Below are 20,271 nucleotides of genomic sequence, written 5' to 3' on the forward strand. Positions count from 1 at the left end.
GTTATTCTTGAGTTTTGGATTTGTGGGTCATTTTACCTCCTAGTGAGCTAATTGTGCGCCAGCTTTTGAAGACACTTGTAAGTGGTAAACAAGTAGGAATTCCTTGTTCAAAAGCATTCAAGAGTTAAAAGTAGAACTACACCATTGCAACGCCGCCAAAAAACCAACATAATCATCATCATCATCAACATCAAATTTTGGTAATGTGTAAGTAAAATAAACCTCCCACAGTCCATGGTCTTACAAAGCATCAAAAACCATATAAAAAAGAAGAAGAACAGTATCAACAACAACAACAAATAAAAAACTAACAAAAAGAAAAGGTTATTAATATCACATTGATAATTATATCAGTCCAATTGATTGTGGGGCGTGTCTGTGTGTTCGTTGGGGTGTAGGAAAATTGTACCTATGCCTATGTATCAGAGTTTCCCACCAACTTTCTATTTGGGGTCATAGACTCATAGTCACAGTCACTTATTCACTTCTATATTTACCTCTACAAAAATAAAAATAAAAATATTTAATAAAAAATAATTTTAAAAAAGAAAAAAAAGGAACCAACTGGTTCTTGGGTGTTGTGGATGTCAATCATCTTAAAGTCTAAAACAGTAAGATAAGTAAAAATTAACTGCTATTGCCACAGTGGTATCCACCAATTAATGGACATCCCCTGATATAGACATCACTAACCTGTGACAGTGAGAGTCTCAGACTGCTGACAGCTTTCACAGATTCGTCCTTCCCACCGGAAGACCCGCATTGGGGCACTTCTTCCACATGATCACTAGTTTACTACCGCTGTTTCTCTCCCAAGTATTTTCTATACCCATTATTCTAACTTTACCCGCAGCTATTGTGGTACCTGGCTCATTAAAAAAATACATACCAATAACTAAAAAACCTATGCTGTTTTTTTTTTTTTGAGAAACACCTATGCTGTTTTTAGTTGTCTGTTGTCCTTGTCAAAACATTAATTTATTCACCAAGTGTATGAAACATCATATTTCATGCTCTTAAATAAGATCCCCAAGATTCTTGTAAATAATAAATGAAATTTAATAACGTATGCTTTTAGAATATACATTAATAAATCATTTTATAAAATTTTTTATGGAAAAACAAAAAAGTAATTATCTATTTTGACAACTTTTTCAATTTTTCATAAAATTTTTTCCAAAATGGATAGTTAATGTGTATAAAATAAGATATCTTTAATGCTTTATTTGTTTCAGCATTAACGTTTTAGGAAAATTATCAATTTTCCAAAGAGCATTTGCTAGAAAACTATCTCATTTTTCGGTGTTTGGTAACGACCTTGAAAATTAGCTGGAGAATGTTTTCTAGTGTTTGGTATATAATTTTTTTTTAATTGTATTATTTAAAACATGTGTATTATGTAAACCAACTAATGTAATCAATATAAAATAAAATAAAAAACCAAGAATGAATTTGGTTTTCATACTAAAATTTTGACAATAGATACAATCAAAATTAGTTGTCAAATTTTCATGATCTTTATCACTCATCTTACTCATATATGGACAATAACTTACATACGTACATACATACGTACATATATATATATATATATATAATAGATAGGGAAATACATCTTCAATAAATACAAATAACAATAATTTTAAATTGTCTACTCTTTTTGCTGGTACACTAATTATTTACTATGGTCAACCACAAGTCTTCAATATTACTCTAAATTATGTATTTACATAATGTATCTGCCAACAAATGCAATTTTCCTAAACAATTATCATTCATTATATAAAAATATTATTAATTTACCGTAAAAATAGTCCTCTGTAAAAGCAAATTAGAGCCATATAGGCACCATGTTTAAAATTTTCATATTTTACTTTATTCATTCTTTCTTCTTCTTATTTTTTTAATTATTTTTTTTCTTTTGCACTTTTATGTGCGAAAAAAAAGTAACTTCTGCTTGGAATCCATCAAACCGAAAATTTCTTAAAGAAAAAAGAAAATCAAGCTTGAAATTCAAAGCAAAGAATTGGGATTTTGGTAGAGAGGAATGAAATAATTACCACTACAAATATGTTCTCCTTTGCAAGTCGGAACTATTGACAAATCAGTGAGGGGAAAAAAATATAATCAAAGAACTATGTAAATTATGTATTTACATAATGTATCTGCCAACAAATGCAATTTTCCTAAACAATTATCATTCATTATATAAAAATATTATTAATTTACCGTAAAAATAGTCCTCTGTAAAAGCAAATTAGAGCCATATAGGCACCATGTTTAAAATTTTCATATTTTACTTTATTCATTCTTTCTTCTTCTTATTTTTTTAATTATTATTTTTCTTTTGCACTTTTATGTGCGAAAAAAAAGTAACTTCTGCTTGGAATCCATCAAACCGAAAATTTCTTAAAGAAAAAAGAAAATCAAGCTTGAAATTCAAAGCAAAGAATTGGGATTTTGGTAGAGAGGAATGAAATAATTACCACTACAAATATGTTCTCCTTTGCAAGTCGGAGCTATTGACAAATCAGTGAGGGGAAAAAAATATAATCAAAGAACTATGTTATAAAGGAGAGAGAGAGAGAGAGAGAGAGAGAGAGAGAGAGAGAGATATCTATGGAAGAGGAGAGACCAGAATTAATGACAGTGAAGGTGTGAGGAGAGAAAAAGTGAGAGAGCTTATCGTGAAAGATAGATTGTTTTTCAAAAAAAATATTTGAAAAACGACCTATAGAAAATAAGCCTTATTTTTATTAGGATTTTCCGTTGACTAAAAATAGTTTTTCGTTGATCATTTTTTTTTTTTGTGCTACTAAACACTGAAAAATGTGGAAAACTATATTCACAAAAAGTTTTTCAGCCAAACAAACAAAGCGTAAGGTAAAGGTGTGTTTGTTACTCACAAAAGCATGATAGTAATGGATAAAAAAAATTTCCATCCTTACCACAATAAGATTGCATATATGCAAATTTACTATTCATGGGATTGTAAACAAAAATATAATATTTTAATCTCTCACACACTCTCTCTCTCTTCTTGCATATATAATATTTTTTATTATTTTATTATGTAATTTATATTATTTTATTGGGTTGTATGTAAAAATAAAAACTATAATATAAGGTGAGTTGTAAAATGAGTTGGTAAAATAGATAAAATAGTGTTTGAAACTGTAAAATGAGTTTTTTTTTTTTTTTTGCATCCCCAGCTACTAATGCTCTAGGGGCCGTTTGGTAATATTGTTCTAGTAACGTTGTTTATATTTTTTTTAAATACGCATGGATAAAAAAGTGTATGGAATATATGTAATGTTGTTTAATATATGTAATGTTGTTTAAAAACTGAAAATATGTTTTTAAACTACTCTACCAAATAGGGCCCTAACATGTTCAACTAATGACTAATTTAATCATCACTTATATAATAATGTTTAACAAAACTAACTAAATATAAATCAAATTAAAATATATGTATAACATCTATATTCAAAGTAATCAAACTTAAAAGTGATAATACATAATGTAGGTACTCAAGAATTCTTGGCTTTGGTTTTGGCTTTTTGGCTTGATTGCCTTGCCTTGAATTCTTTTTTGTCCCACATTGGAAAGATGACTTCCCTCCTTCTACCTTATGAGGTATGAACCAATGAGGAAGAGTACCACTAGTTTGGTTTTTTGTCCCACATTGGTTCGTACCTTATAAGGTAGAAGGAGGGAAGTCATCTTTCTAATGTGGGACAAAAAAAAATTCAAGGCAAGACAATCAAGCCATAAAGCCAAAACCAAAGCCAAGAATTCTTGAGTACCTACACATAATATTTATGCCAAAATAATAATTTATTTCTCATTAGAATTATCATCTTGCCTAATTAGCATAATCTAAGTCAATGTTATCATTATTTTCATCATCTTGCAAAAATTATTTATTCATTAACATTTTATTTATCATTGTCAACATTTACTATCTCTTCTTATTTTTTTATTTCAATAACTTTTTTCTTTATATTTCTTATATGTATTCTAAATTTTTTGACTTATAACAATAATAACAAATCAAAAAATAGTTTTGTTGTCATTTAATATCTTATTCATATTATAAATAAAAAGTTGTAAATGTGAAAGTAAAGTGTCAAGTGTGTCGTCCAAATTTTGTACGTAGGAGAGAAAAAAGAAAAAAAAGAACTCATGAAACATATTAATTTATTGGAATCAATCTAGTAACTTAATAATTTTGTGTTAAAAACAAGTCCAATAACTCATTGTATTCAAGCCAAAACACAAATTTTAACCAAGTCTAATGTTAGTTTATTGGGCTCAATCATGTATATGTATTGTGTAATATGTATGTACGATCTATATACTATCCACATCTCTATATATTGTATGATTCATGAACATAATAGGATTTTTTTTTTTTCATTCCATTCGATGTGTATCTTACGATAATAATAACAATGCATGAGACTTAATAGCCATGTGTGTAAAACAAAAGCTAAAACTCCAACAATGACTAATTAGCTATGTGCGTAAAACAAAAGCTAAAACTCCAACAATTCCAGGTGTGAAACGCAGAGAAGAAGGTCCACAATTTGATGATAAATATGCAAGAGGGAGAAAGTAAAGAATTACTAATATGACAATTAAGTTCATTGCTTCTCTCCCCACCCGCCCCCCGCCCCCACTAGCTACATAGAATTAATTTTAGCATAAAAAAATCTTTAAAATAAAATTGATATCCATAATGGTCACAATTAAAATTACATTTAAAATATGTTTAAAACCTTAAATATTATACAAATTCTAATTCTAAACATATTGGCAGCTAAAGCTTATGAAATTTAAATTCTACTAACAAATTATTTCGAAATATTAAATCCACCAAATGGTAGAATTGTTAACACCACCACCGGCCAACACCATTATGAAGCCATCACCACCACCTTTGGCACTAATGTCAGCAGCACCATCCCTCACAACCACCACAATCATTAGTTACTGCCACCACTTCAACCTATTGTTGCGACCATTATCCCCCATAGTCACTACCCCGCACGTTTACCACCATCACTACCACTACTACACTTATTTACCACCATCTTTATCATCATTGTAATAATAATAACATTGTAATTCTTAATTTTTATAGGTACTTATTTAAACAATGAAAACTTAAATTTATAAGAGTGATATTGACAATGAAAACTTAAATTTATAAGAGTGATATTGTTGAATTTGCATCAATTAAATCCTTTTTTTTAATGTTTTAAGAAATTTTAAAATTCTTCTCCTAAACACAAGTTAGTGTTCTTAATGTTAATGTTGTAAATCTGAAGGAGATAGATATAAATCTTTAATTAAGAAAATAAAGATTATATTGACAATTTAATTGTTAGAAGGAAATTAAGGGATAATTTTGAGGAATATAGCTTCATATAACTTTGCTCAATTTCATTCATTTGAATGAACTAATTTTCATCTAAAAATAGAATGTACAACACTACATTTTTAAACATCACCTTTTTTAATGTACTGTGTTGCACAATAAACCAAAAAAAATTATGAAAATAAGCTCATCCAAAATCCAAACACATTAGGATTCAAAAATAGCTCCACTACTTATATGCATTTATCTTAGTAATTAACCACTTGTCTCTTTACTCACCTTACATACGTTTAAAGGATTTTTAAATTACTACTTAGATTTTGAATTTGGCTAAAAAATGAAATCAAATTTGTTGCAACATGCAGCCTCATATATATCAAATGCAGCCAAGTTACACATTACTATTTTATTTTTGCTTAAAGAATTTTTAAGCCATGCAATGGGGTTAATATTTTGGCAAAACACAAGCTAGACACTAAAGCATCTTATTCCAATTATACAAATAAATGATAAGGTCTAAACGCAGGGTTAATTAACACTAAATATATAGAAGATTCAAAGGTTAATATTGTGCCTTCTCAGTAGACACTAGACAGTACTCACCACTAAAAAAATTGATCATTTATCTAAACTAGGACATATATAATATATAAAACAAAAAACAAAAAGTTTAGTTTCATGATTATCCAAAAGATTATGTGAGAATTATTTGTAAAGATTTAGTGAATTATTCTCTTTGAGGAATGTGCTAAACTTTATTTATTCTCTCTAGAAAAAAGAAAAAGAAAAAAAAGTATGAAAGAATGTCTTAAACAGAGTTCATATTTGCTCTCAAAAACACAATTATAATATTTAAACTACATTTTTTCATTGAAACTGTCTGCTTACAAGCTAAATGCCTCGAGCCCTTCACATTTTTGCCTAGGCCGTACATTAATTGAGAGAGGTACAGCACTAAAAAGTAAAAAAAATTGCCTATTTTTCAGTCATTAGTGATATAACCCATGCAAATTAGCACGATCCATAACCAAATTCACTTTCTTAACTTATCGAAATCCACCTTTTGCTGAATTCATGAAAAATCTTCTTTTAATATAATAAAGGTTTATTATACAAATATTAAAATCAAGTGCTAGTGTTGAAACAAATAAATTTAATAAAAATCAATTGCTGGGGTTGAACTTGAAGCAAAAAAACCAAAAACAAAAAAAGATAAAAGAAATCAAGAATTAGTGATTATCGGTAATTGATAGTACAAGTGTACATCTGATCAGCTAGCTAGTATGTTGACGGATCAACTGATCATCTATGGTTGAAATCTGAAGAGCCTAAAAAATCCATCTTTCCCACTGAAAGATGCGACATTTCTTACAAATGCATTTATTGACCAAAATTTTTGCACGCACTGCAGAAATATAAAAGGTTAAAAATCTTAACTTTTTCTTAATTTGGTTAGATAAGGTTTTTTTCTTGGTGGGCCAAAAATAGATTTTCCTTAACATGACTTGGTTAGATTTTCTTGTTATGGAAAAAAATGATTTTTTTTTTTTTTTTTTTTGGTGTGCTAGAAAAGTCTTTTCCATAGAATGGACTATGGAATAAAAGTTTCTTATTGAACAAGAAATTAAGTATTCTTAATTTATCCATAAAAAAGTTTGAGCAATACATACATAAACTATTTTACAATATTTTTACAAACTGCTAATGTGACTTTAGTAATTTTCAAATAATTATTGGTAAACATAAATGTGATGTTAGTAATGAACCCATATTAGAATTAATAAAAATTTACCATATCAATAGTTTATAAAAATATTATAAAATAGTTTGTGATTGTAACATTACTCAAAAAGTTTTATTTAAAAGTCTTATTAACAGTTATTGTTGCAAAAATTTTGGTGATTTTTTCCCAAATGTCCTCCCACATAAAAAGAGGTGAAGAGCTTTAGAAAAACATGAAGTAAGTTTCTTCAAAGCATAATTTGAGTATTTATCTATTTTTGTGTGAGAGAGTTAATTGGGTATCCTGAGTTTGTATATGTGTGGTTTGTGAGTTAGTTTATGTTTGTGAAAGTCTAGTTTATTTTTGTTAAATTTGATTGAAAATGGTTGTAATATAGTGAATTTGGTTGGCTTTCCTTGTGGGTCTATGTTTTGAGCTTGATTTTAAAGCTTTGTTTTATAAACAAGCTGAGTTAAAGAATGTTATTTTGTTTATGAACAAACTTGCAATCATAGCCCTTTAGAATAAACAAATTTGCCTTGCTTGTTACTTGTTATGGGTTTGATGAAAACTACAAAATTTAAGCATGTGGCTCGACTCAAGGCTCTAGAATAAACAATTTGAGCTTTGCACTTGTTACTTGTAATGGGTTTCATAAAATTACAAAATCTAAACATGTGGCTTGACTCAGCTTATAAATAGCATTATATTTATGTGAAAATTATTATTTTTAAATGCTCGTTTAGATAAAATCTATATCAACTTTTTTCCTTTTTACATGAAAAATTAAAGATTTGAACTTGATTCGAGTTTGTACTCGACTTGAAGACCTGACTAATAAAGTAAGAAAGTTTTATTTATCAAAGTTGATTAGGATAAACAAAACAGCTACTAAAGCAGCATTAAAAGTTGAAGGTGTTTCCTCCAAGTCCAACCAAAGCAATACATCAGTGGATGAGTTATAGCGTGAAAGCAAACTTGCAGAAACCCTGTTGGAAGATTTAGAAACAAAAGTAAATTTTACAAAAACAATACAGCAGTAAAAAATTTCTGAACATCATCCAATAAGTGAGCTTAAAAGTTGCAGATAAATTGCTCCCTGCGTACAAAACCTATTGATAGAATCAGGATCCACGTAACCTACTTTTTTGTAGACACATCACATGGCCTTGTTAGGTCAAAATTCAAACTAGTAACCATCTTTCTGTAACCTATTGATACTAATAACCATCCTGATTCAAACTAGAATCAGGATCCGCGTAACCTATTGATACTAATAACCATCTTTCTGTAACTTCCCATTTCCTGATTCCCTAATAGCTTGACTTTAAATACAACTAGCTACTTAACTACTGACAGAGATAAACTCTCCTCTTAATTAAAATGAAAAAAATTAATGAAACTTAAAATATTGAGTTGAGAACACGTTAAAGTTAGGAGTTGTAATTTATAATCTCTCTCTCTCATTGTGTTTGTTTAAAAAAAAGAAATGAAAACAAGTTGACACCAATCGACTTCCACTCTTTTTTTGAGATAACCGATTGACTTCACTTGATCTTCAGCTTAATCTTATATAAATAAGTAAACTTAGTTTTCATTTTATATAGAAATTATAGAAAGTATGACTTTAGGTAAAATAAAATGAAAGAAAATAATACATGTAACCCACCATGACTAATTTGCTGAGAATTTATGACTGATCCAAAATTTTTTTTTTTTTTAATTAAAGCTTTATTGTTGTTATTGTATATATTTTCAAAACTAAAGATGCATTACTAATAGATTTTTTTTTTTTTAATCTTTTTTGAAAATTTCTTTTTTCTTTGAAGTATGAATATAAACATAGATATACACGAAATGTCTTGGTCATATTTTACCGAATTTTTTTTCTATTTAACATTAGATTGCTAAGAATTTCGTTAGTTGCCCAATTTCAAAACAAAGTGAAAAAATAGCATCTCGAGTTTCTAAAACTCAAGTTTTGGGCAGAAATCGAGTTTCTAATACTTGAGATTTTGAGCTATAAGCGTCTAACATTGATTATTTTTCACGTGGAGCCACGTTGAAATCGAGTTTCTAAAACTCGATTTGTGATCATATTTCACCACAGCGTCCAGACCAGAACACTCTCGCACCCAAACATACAAATCCCAACCTGAGACAAGCGCAAACATCACCATCAGCAAACCCATCAGCGGAGACTCTAGAACACTCTCACACCAAACATACAAACCCATCATCGGAGACAAGCGTAGACATCAGAAAACCCATCGGCGGAGACAAGCACGTCTCATCAGCGGCAGAAAACTCTCGTCTCCTCTCATCGGCAACCTCACTCGAGTTTCACTTCTTCTTCCTCACGATCTTCTGAGTTCTTCGTGCAGATCAGACCCAGATCATCCAATCGCCCATTTAGATCTGTTCTTCATCGCTGTTCTTCGTTGTCAGATTGTTCTTCTTCGTTGTCAAATCATTGGTTCTTTCTTCAATTCTGTTGTTGTTGAAGTACCAAAATCGAGTCTCAGATATTCAGTTTTGCTTTTTAGAACTCGAGTCTTTAAAACTCGAGATCTATGTGGCATTTTCTGTCCAACTTATCCAGCACAAGACTCGCAAAGCAAGTCTCTAAAACTCGAGTTTTAATATGGATCTCGAGTTTCTAAAACTCGAGATGCTAGTTTCCTTATTCCTTTCAAACGCATGTTAACTTACTATATTGTAGACCCTTACACAGCTAATCTGCAAATATCCCCTATTTTACCACTGTGTCGTCAAACAAATTGTCAACACGTGCGCTCTAAGCACACAGATGGAGGCTAGTGAGTCTAAAATCTAAAGATATGGTGAAAAGGTCATTTAGGCCTCGCTCTCAAACAAAGAAAAGAAAGAAAAAAGAAAAAAGAAAAAAGAAAAGGCTATTTGGGCTTTGGTAGTGTTTTGAAACACGTTGAGACTCACTTACGGCCCGTGTGGCTGTAAATGAACCAAGCCGATCATGAATAACTCGGGCTTGGCTCAATAAAAAACTTGTTCATATTTGTTTGTTTATAAATAAGTCAAACTTGAGCCTTAATTTTAGGCTCGGTAAATAAACGAGTCGAGCCCAAGCAAAAAAATTTATTCACGAACAAGCTCCTGAGCTATTAGGCTTGATACCCAACAATTTAAGCATAGACTTATTTATAAGTTTATATGTGTTAGCTAAATATACTCATTACACATGTCTTAATAATGACATAGCCAATATGAGACCATTACTTATATTTCCTTAATTTTTTCCTTCCCTTTAAACTGATAAAGAACCACTTTAGACTATAGTTACATTTAAAAATAAATAAATAATTAAGTAGGTCAAATATGATCCTTCCCTATTAATCATCTAAAGTAAAGTTATGAAATAGATAAGTATTTTCTCATTCATAATAATTACAAACGGGTATTTTTCTAGTCCTTCACCATCTAACGTGAATGTAAAAATTATATTTTGAACAATTGCTGAAACTATAGACAAGGAATGATGAATGAATGAATTTAATTATGTAAATTATTAATTTGAATAATGGCTAATCATAAGTAAGACTAAATACATGATAAAATGAGTATACTATTTTCTTTTTCTTTTTTCTTAATTTTAGAGATTTAAGCATTTAATAATATAAGTTTTTTAGATCTTGTGAGAGTGCCTTTTTTGTGACACTCATGCCCAAGGATCCCGGGCCTAATAAGTGGTTTGGTGGACCGAGTCTTGACTCACCGTAGCTAACAGGCTGTTTAAGAATCAAGTGATGCACAGGGGATGCTTCCTACAATACAAGTAAAATGACAAGTAAGGATATTCGTATTGAAAGACATATCAAGATAACAAGGTAAATTCAGAGAACAGGATCAACAAAGGAGCACAAAATAATGTTATAAGGATCTTTGAATCACTAAGACATATTTCATTAATATGTTCTTTGTTATAGTTACAGAATGCTCACTAAGACGTGATACAAGATTCAATCAAGTTCAAAAATTACAGTCTTGAATGGCTATTTCAGCCTTTAAAACTTGTAAAATTTGATTCTCTTTGAATCCGAGTATGTGAATAGTGGCTTTTACAGGATACCGGGAAGTAATATTAACTTTTCCCTCAGTTTTCCTTTCTTTTACAAAACTTCACTGATAGATCTTTCTCTCTAAAAATCTCTGCCTTTTCTTCGTAACCTACCCCTCCTTTTATAGTGAAATTCTGGCAACCCAGGGGAACCATTGGTTCCCCTGTTTCGTATTATGATTAATAGAGCCTGTTCCGTGCCCATCACTTGGCAGGTTCTATTTCCTGTTTTTCTCATTCTTTCCCTCTTTCAGCTTTGGTTCATTTGAAAGTCCATGGCTGGTTACCTACTTCGGGATGTGCTGAGGTATGCCCTTCTCGGTCTCACCGTTTGGCAGTTCCCCTTTTGCCCTTTTTCCCATCTAGGCGGAATCCCATTCTGCCAACTTGAAAGTCGCCTGTTGCCATTCCTCTTTTCGTATTTCTCTGTTCTGGTTCCCCGAGACGCTTCCCACTTGTGCCATGAGAGGTCGCTGGTTATTTCTTCTTTTTTTGCTGGGTCTTTTGGCGCTTGTGGCTTCTACTCTATTTCTTATTTACTTTTCTTGTCCTCTTCTTTTGAGCTGTCTTAATTTTCCTTTGACTGTGCGCCTGGAAGGATCCGCGCCTCTTGATGGTTGCTGAGGATCCTGGCTATTTTCTTTAATCTCTTGCCGTGGGTTTCTTTTCCTTCTTGATGTTTCTTCTTTTGGGCTTCAAGCCTCCTGGGCTTGCTTTTTTCTTTCGTGGTCCCCTTGCACCTACTTCCTTAGACTTGACTTATTTTCTTTTGGGCTTGGCTCACTCTTTTGGGTTTCTCTCACTGTGATCCTTTTAGACCTCAACAGATCTCAAGCTCAAAAACTTGACCTGAGCTCGAGTTTGAGCTTGATATTAAACTTGAGTTTGACTTGACTAATAAATCAAGTCAAGTCAAGCCAAACTCAAGCTTTTTGGCTTTCCCACGGGCTCAAACTCAAACACTATTTTTAGACTTGTCACAAGCTCAAGTCAAACTTGAGCTTTTGATTTTTTCTAACGAGCCAAGCTTGAACATGCACTACTCGACAAAGTTCGACTTGTTTATAGCCCTACTTACGGGTACGCCTGTCGGTGCAAAAGTGGTATGTATCAAATAATACCATATACCATGGCAAAATCTAATAATCGAAATAATCACATCAACATTTCACCACTACTCTCACATTGCTAATGGGATGATTAGTTGGTGCACATTTCACTCATTTATTGAATTAAAATACTGATATGGTATTATTTTATACCAAATACCTTCTTGAGTCGGTATATCAAATATGTCATCTGGTCTGTGGCACTGTCAATACAGCCTAAAGATGTCTTCATTTTGAGGACAGTAAACCAGTAATTAAGCTTGAGTTTGGCTTGACTAATTAATCAAGCTCAGCCAAGCGAAGCCAAGCTCAAGTTTTTTGGCTTTCCCACGATCTCAAACACTATTTTTAGGCTTGTCACAAGCTCAAGCTTTTGATTTTTCCTGACGAGCCAAGCTTAAGCATGTACTACTCTACAAAACTCGGCTTATTTACAGTCCTACTTACTGGTACGCCTATTGGTGCAAAAGTGGTATGTATCAAATAATACCATATACCATAGCAAAATCTAATAATCGAAATAATCACATCAACATTGCACCACTACTCTCACATTGTTAATGGGATAATTAGTTGGTGCACATGTCACTCATTTATTGAATTCAAATATTGACATGGTATTATTTTATACCAAATACATTCTCGAGTCGGTATATCAAATACGTCATCTGGTCCGTGGCACTGTCAATACAACCTAAAGATGTCTTTATTTTGAGGACAGTAAACCAGTAATTAGGCTTAAGTTTGGCTTGACTAATTAATCAAGCTAAGTCAAGCTAAGCTCAAACTTTTTGGCTTTTCCACAAGCTCAAGTTCAAACACTATTTTTAGGCTTGTCACAAGCTCAAGCCAAGCTCGAGTTTTTTATTTTTCCTAACGAGACAAGCTTGAACATGCACTACTCCATAAGGCTTGTCTTGTTTACAACTCTACTTACAAGTATGCCTGTCGGTGCAAAAGTGGTATGTATCAAATAATACCATATACCATAGCAAAATCTAATAATTGAAATAATCACATCAACATTTCACCACTACTCTCACATTGTTAATGGGATAATTAGTTGGTGCACATGTCACTCTTTTATTGAATTCAAATATTAACATGGTATTATTTTATACCAAATACCTTCTTGAATCGGTATATCAAATACGACATCTGATCCGTGGCACTGTCAATACAGCCTAAAGATGTCTTCATTTTGAGGACAGTAACCCAGTAATACGACAGTCCTGGGCCTCATGGCATCCATCATCCATGAAAAACAAAACACCCTAAAAGTACTCTTAATTGCTGTGGCCAATAATTATCTTCAGCATTGGATGTATCCCTGTAGGACATGTACGAGTGAATGACAAATAATGGCCAAATTTTGACAGTGTACTGCTTATACTGTTTCAGTTAGAGCTTAAGTAGAACCACAAAGTCCATCTTGGCCTGCATCCCCGAACTCGATTGATGCTATTTTTTTATAGGTGGCCCAGAAGTGATGGTGGGCCGTGTGGGGGATTGGGAGATGAACCCAAATGAAGCACATAGATAACGCACAATTTTGACTACTTCACTAGCTGAACAATCTTCACAGACGCATTCACAAATATTATATTTCTTTCAGTAGTGGCATTAACAACGTGGATCAGGAAGTATTAGTGTGGCATAAAAGTGTTAAACGTGATGCCAACGGTGTAAGATGCATTAGGTGTATAAGGTAGTGAAATTGAAGGGGTAAGGTTGATGTTGCCTGCAAATAGATCCTAAGAGGCAGTGGAATCCACAACTTGATTATTTACAAAAATGTCACACTCAAAAATTTAAATCTTTTTTTCGGGTGGGGGGAATAATTTGATAATTATAATGAGGAGAGATTTGTACAATAAACGTCTCAATTGAAAACAATCTTGGCAAAAATTAAATTTGAAGCCAATGTATCAGGAAATTAAAGAGCTTTCGAGAATCAGAAAAATTAACATGTCAATTCCACAATGTTGCCTCTGAATCACTGAAAGAATGAAGTTTAAACTACTTCAGCAGGGAACCTAATTAGCATTTAAGCAATACAGCAATTCCCTTATCTTTTTCCTTGCACTTTCTGAAATAAAATGGGCCATAATAACCCCAGGTTCACTGAATTCTTTATAAACATTCAGGAACAAACAAACCTGCAGACATAGAACAGGGTTTAAAGAAATATATAGCCACAACAACCGAACCTTAGCACCAAAATTTTGAGGTCAGCTATGGAATCCTAAACAGAATTATCATGTCAGCCACATATATTCCTTTCACCATTCTATTTGTTGAAAGTAAATAATATGTTACCTTCTTAATTGAAAGACACCAGAGTACCCATACATAATCCAAATGATTATCATTAAGGAGCACTTGAATATGATACGAAACCACTTATAAATGCCAGTGTAAACTGTGTAATATATCTTGATAAACAGCATACCTTACCATCTTAATCCCCTATCATTTCTCCTAACATTTCTTTTTGAAATAACACAAAGATCAAGTGTGACACAAGTATACACTGAAGCAGTTAAAATAAGCCAAAACCCTTTCAACCCACATACTATTAGCCACTTCTTAGACCAAAAAACAATCATCCAATCAATTGTCTGTCTTTCCTTCCCAGCACAGCTTCAACTTCAACTCAACAAGAATACAAAAAAATTGTTACAATAACAGCCTTCTAAGCCCTGTATATCCTCTTCTAAGAACTTCTATAAATAGAACAATATAATAACAACCATAGAACATGAAAAAGTCAAAATACCAAGCTATCCAATATAAATGAGTGTCTTTCTTTCCCCCTTTTTCCCCTTCAAACACTAGAAATAATCAACAACAACAGCCTAGACTAGACTAGTTAGGGTCGGCCATTCTATTCATTTGAAGCCACACTCTTGGTTACTTTTATCAATTGAAGTGTTTAGACCAAAAAAAAATCCACAACTTTATTTCACAAACATCTGAATCCCCATTTCTTCAACCATATCTATCTACAAGAAAGCAAACAGCAAAGACGCAATTGCCAAATACCACAGAAGATCAAAAATGGGTTTCCCTTCACCGTTCCAAATCTTCAATTTTCCATCCCCATTTCCCCCAAAATTTCTCACAAATGTTCCAAACCAACCCAAACCCCCCACAACAACAACAACAATTACCAATAAATAAAAACAAACAACCAAAAATAAAGCATCTTTATAGACTGAAATGAAAGATAACAGGTTAGTTAACATAACAACCACCATATATCTATACCAAGCCCCCAATTAAGCACCAAATTTCCACTAAAAGAGTAGATGATACTTTTTATAGACAATTGAAAGATAACAAAGCAGTTAACATAACAACCCCACATATACTAAGCTCCCCAAGAACCAATTTTAACCCCCAAACCCCATAGAAAGTAATTACAAACCTAAAATCCAATCTAACAGATAATAATACCCATCTCCGAATCGCTACTAATTTTTCATTATCTTCAACCTGACCTAGCAATTGTGCTTCATTCCCATACCATGCTTGCCACGCACGCAACCTGGCCTCACAAACAGGTACGGTGACTTCTTCGAATTATACATCTTCGGAAACGCCCTTTTCCCTAACTTCCTCATCCTCTGTCTCCCAAACTTGCCACTCACATCCCATGGCACTAACTCATCATCAAAGTCATCCTCACCATCGTCCTCATCCTCATCGTTCTCCTCCACATCATCATAACCATACCCATACCCATATCTCCGATTCCCGCCTTGGAATTTCAAACCCGCATCATGATCATGACCATGATGATGATGATCATCATCATCATCATCAAGATCTACATGATGCGTGGTCGTGGTCGTGGTCGTGGTGGTCACCATTGTATCGTCCTTTTCAAACCCTAACGAACCAAACCCATCTCCAATTCTCTCATCTTTATCTTCCTCCGATTCTACTTTCTCTGAATTCTCTTTCTCCGAGTCGTCAGCATCAGAAACGTTCACGAATTCCCAGTGCGACAAACCTTGCTCCTCCACTTGTACAAAATCCAGATCCTCAGCCACGAGAAACTCCATTTCCATCGACAGTGTTGATGTTGATGATGATGATGATGCCCTAGAAAATTTCGCCATTCTCTTCTGACTAAAATCTTTGACTCACGCACAAGTTTTTTTTTTTTCTTTTCTCTCTCTCTCTTTGCTTGGAAGAAACGTTTTTTGTTGTTGGGTTTGGTGAGTTTCTCCTTTGGGGTGCTGTGGCTTTTGTGTACTTTTTATATGGAAAATGCTTTGGCTTGGGCCTTGCCGAGCATAGTGAATGAGGTGTCGCTTAATTAGAAAGGGACAGTACGTGTATTCCACCAATGGTGGCTCGCCACGTGTTATTTTAGAGAGTAGCTTTACAGGTTGGCTCACTCACTTAAACCGTGTATGAATTAATGGAAGTTATTACCTATCATAAATTAAAGTGTAGAATAGTAGATTAAGATGCTTTTTCACTTCTCAAGGTTTAAGGTTTTGTTTTTTATCCTTTTTCAAAATTTTCACTTTATTCTTCAAGTTTTGCACATGGAGTTGCTTTAATTCTAACCTTTCTTTTTAAAATTAATGGTTTAAATTAAACCATGTCATTAATCCACTAAAAAAAAGCCTTAAAAGAAATGCCACATCAGCTGTTGAAGGCCTTTATGGCATTTTTATTTTTTATTTTTTTGGGGTCTTCAACACCTTTCTCTGATTAAAAAAAAAAGAAAAAAAAGAGGGTCTTCAACACTTGTGGGCGAAGTTTTTAACTTTTCTTTAGATGTATTTTGTGGAACAAGTTACGTGCCATAAGTATCACATTAAAATTAGGGTTCAGATCTTTTTTCTTTTTTTAAATAAAATATATTTAAATTTTGACATATCAGTTTTAATAGCTGACGTGGAGTTTATTTTAAGGTTTTTGTTAACAGATTAATGACGTGGTATAATTCAAACCATTTCTTTTAAAACGAAAAGTTAGGGTTAAAGAATTCTAAAGAATCTTTTTTTTTTTTTTTTTTTAGTAAAAACTCTAGAAGATCTAAATCATTTTTATTAATATGCATTTAGTATATTGAACTTTTAGGAGGATTTTTACAGCGAGTCTCTCCAGTGGATTACTTGATAAGATATTTTTTTAGTTAACTTGATAAGATTAATTGATAATTATTAGCTAATTAGTAATTACAGATTAGCTGAAATTTTGAATTTGACCCTTCTATTTTGTGGCTTGGAGATGGATTTTATATGATTGGATAATATAGTATACCGTATACTGCCACAAAAAACTATCATCGTCAAGTAAATATTGTGTAGAATTTCTTTTATCATTTATTTTTTCAATGGACATTAAAATTCATATGGCTGGAGGTCCTTGATAAATGATAAGAATCCGAATTGCCAAGAAGGAAGTTGATTATGACTCTTCTCTTCGGCTTTGAAAGGTTTGGCAAAAATGAAAAATTATTTGGGAATGAATTAAGATACCCATTCATTTTGCAAATGGGTAAGTCTAATGGGCCTCGCCCACAACCAGCCCAAGAGGGAAAGGCCTCTACAAAGGCATTTCTTCAAATAAATGCTCTGTTTTTTCCTTTTTTCCGGATAGTAAATATTTCTCAAACATGGAGTGCAAATCAAGCCCATGTTTGAATTAAAATTGCACCTACCTCCTCTCCAATCTGTGTGTCAATGGGTTTGATCAGTCTTCCCCATACCTCCCTAAAATTGAAAAATAAAATAAAATAAAAAATAGAAAGGAGAGATAATAGTTGTTCACACTCCAAACACCACACAATCATTTACAAACAAAGTATCATTATTACGTATCAACATTTTTTTTAAACTAATGTCCCATGTATAAAGTGTGGACATTGAGAATACGTGACAATAACTATTGTAAGGACGAGATTTTGACAACCCAAGCCCACTAAGAACAGTGAAGGTTAATCCAAAAAGCTCAAAACAATAAATTTGTAAGAGAGTGGATCTTATAAGCAAACTACAAAACCATGTAAATTCAAGTTGATAGAAATAGACACACAAATTCAATAAAACGTCTTCTTTGGGTCAATCCGAGGACAATGTGTTCTTATATTAATCAAGCATTTTCCGTTTACAAAGTGTTTTTCTCTCTTCTTCCTTTTTCTTCAATCTTGCATGCTCCTTTTTCATGAAAGCAACTTCCTTATATAGTCCCCCAATACATCACAGCCTTCCACCTGTTCAATTTCTAGGAAATCATTTGGATGCTTGTCCCATCAATGCCTCTCTGGAGATAATAAGAAGGGTTGTGAGCTAGAAAAACATTATTCAAGTGTCATTTCAACATAAATGCGACCAGTTCAGTTGGCACAGTGCATTTAATGTGGTGGTGGTAGTCACATTCCCAGATATTTCTTCCTTCCGTTACTGATACGACTCCACTACTTTCCCTGGAGCTCATCCTTCTAGAATGGTTGACTTCCTAAAGTGCTCCTGAGGTGCCTTTGTTCCTTAGGAACTTCAGTTACCACGTCAGACTCCTCTTTCCTCTTCAGCCTTCCGGACCGTGTACATATGTATCTTTTAGCAATTCTCGGGTATTTGATCGTTCTCAAACAGGGCCCGCAGCCTAAAAATGTGCTCAGATCACCTACCCCCACAACTATTAAGAAATTTATTACCTATTTTTCTTATATTGCAACCATATTAGCATACAAATAAGTTTGATAACCTCTTTGTCTCATGTTGCAATTGTGAAATGATTTTGTTCAATCACAAAGCATTGTGAAATCTTACTTTTAGAACACACCAAAAAAAAAAAAAAAATCTACACCTTTCTTTGTTAGGGTCTCTCAAATATGTTTTTTTTTTTTTTTTTTTTTTTTAATAATATTTTGGCACGCGTCATTCACACTGGATAGATAATTTGACCTACATATTTTAAGATGTTGTTGCCATATGTTTCAATGGATATAAATTCTTTTATTCCTTATTTTTTTCAAATTAATAATTCGTATAGGATATATAAATAAACCAAACTTAAATATTTCATATTACCTAATTTTATTAGATTCTTTATCAAACCAAAACTTAGACATAATTATATTTACCGGTATTCAGATTCCAAATGGCATTGAATTCCGAATGATCTAGATGATGTGGAGTATATAAGATTCATCGAATTAAGTGCTAGGTGCCTAGGTCAATAAATTCTATGAAGATAACTAAGAAATTTATTTTGTAATGTTGTTTTGTAGTTACATTCGTAAACATTATTCAAAACTTTTAATCCTAAAACTCTATTGTTTGAATGGAATTTCGAAGATTGAATATGTTGGATTGAAATAGCTGCCACTTATTTCTTGGATCTGTTTCGTCCGGCGAAAATAACCAAATATCACTTTGAATTATTATACTAATCAAATTTTTTTTATTAATATATTTCTAGTGTCTATTACTTCTACGTCTATTTCAATATTTTCTCCTTGATATTGATTGATTGCAACCTTTGATTAGTTAATTGGTCATCAATTGGAGCAAAATGTGAAAAGTTTTCATGATTTGCACTCTGTTAACCTCTGAGTAAGGCTAGAATTTGATTCAAGGATGATGCATTGGATTTCTACAGCAAATAGCGAACTTGCTACGGTATCGCTCATTAACCATGTACATAAGACCAAGATAGTTGTAATTCATTGCAGCCACCCATTCCACTTTCAATTAGTAATTTAGTACACAATGCTATCAAGAAAAACATAATGACTTCGATTACAACACCCAAAAAAACCAAAAACCCATTTCTCATTTGTGATCACATATTCATAAATTGTCAATAATTTGTTGGCAAGCAATGAATATAGATTGCAGCCATACACCAACATCCATTGATGGCCATCAAGATCAAGTTGAGACTACACTGTGTGGCAAACAAGAAGCAGAGGCAAAAGGAGCAGCAA

At 32.5% G+C, this 20,271-nt stretch overlaps 1 protein-coding gene across 1 annotated transcript; it reads right to left on the reverse strand.

The window, feature by feature from the left end:
* Positions 1-15,502: 15,502 nt before the first annotated feature.
* LOC115967418 lies at positions 15,503-16,561 on the reverse strand. The gene has a single exon (XM_031086507.1). The coding sequence runs from the start codon at positions 16,439-16,441 to the stop codon at positions 15,818-15,820; it is 624 nt and encodes a 207-aa protein (XP_030942367.1). The 5' UTR covers positions 16,442-16,561; the 3' UTR covers positions 15,503-15,817.
* Between the last annotated feature and the right edge of the window lie 3,710 nt (positions 16,562-20,271).

This window comes from Quercus lobata, chromosome 11, assembly GCF_001633185.2.
Source record: "Quercus lobata isolate SW786 chromosome 11, ValleyOak3.0 Primary Assembly, whole genome shotgun sequence".
Classification (NCBI taxonomy): Eukaryota; Viridiplantae; Streptophyta; class Magnoliopsida; order Fagales; family Fagaceae; genus Quercus; species Quercus lobata.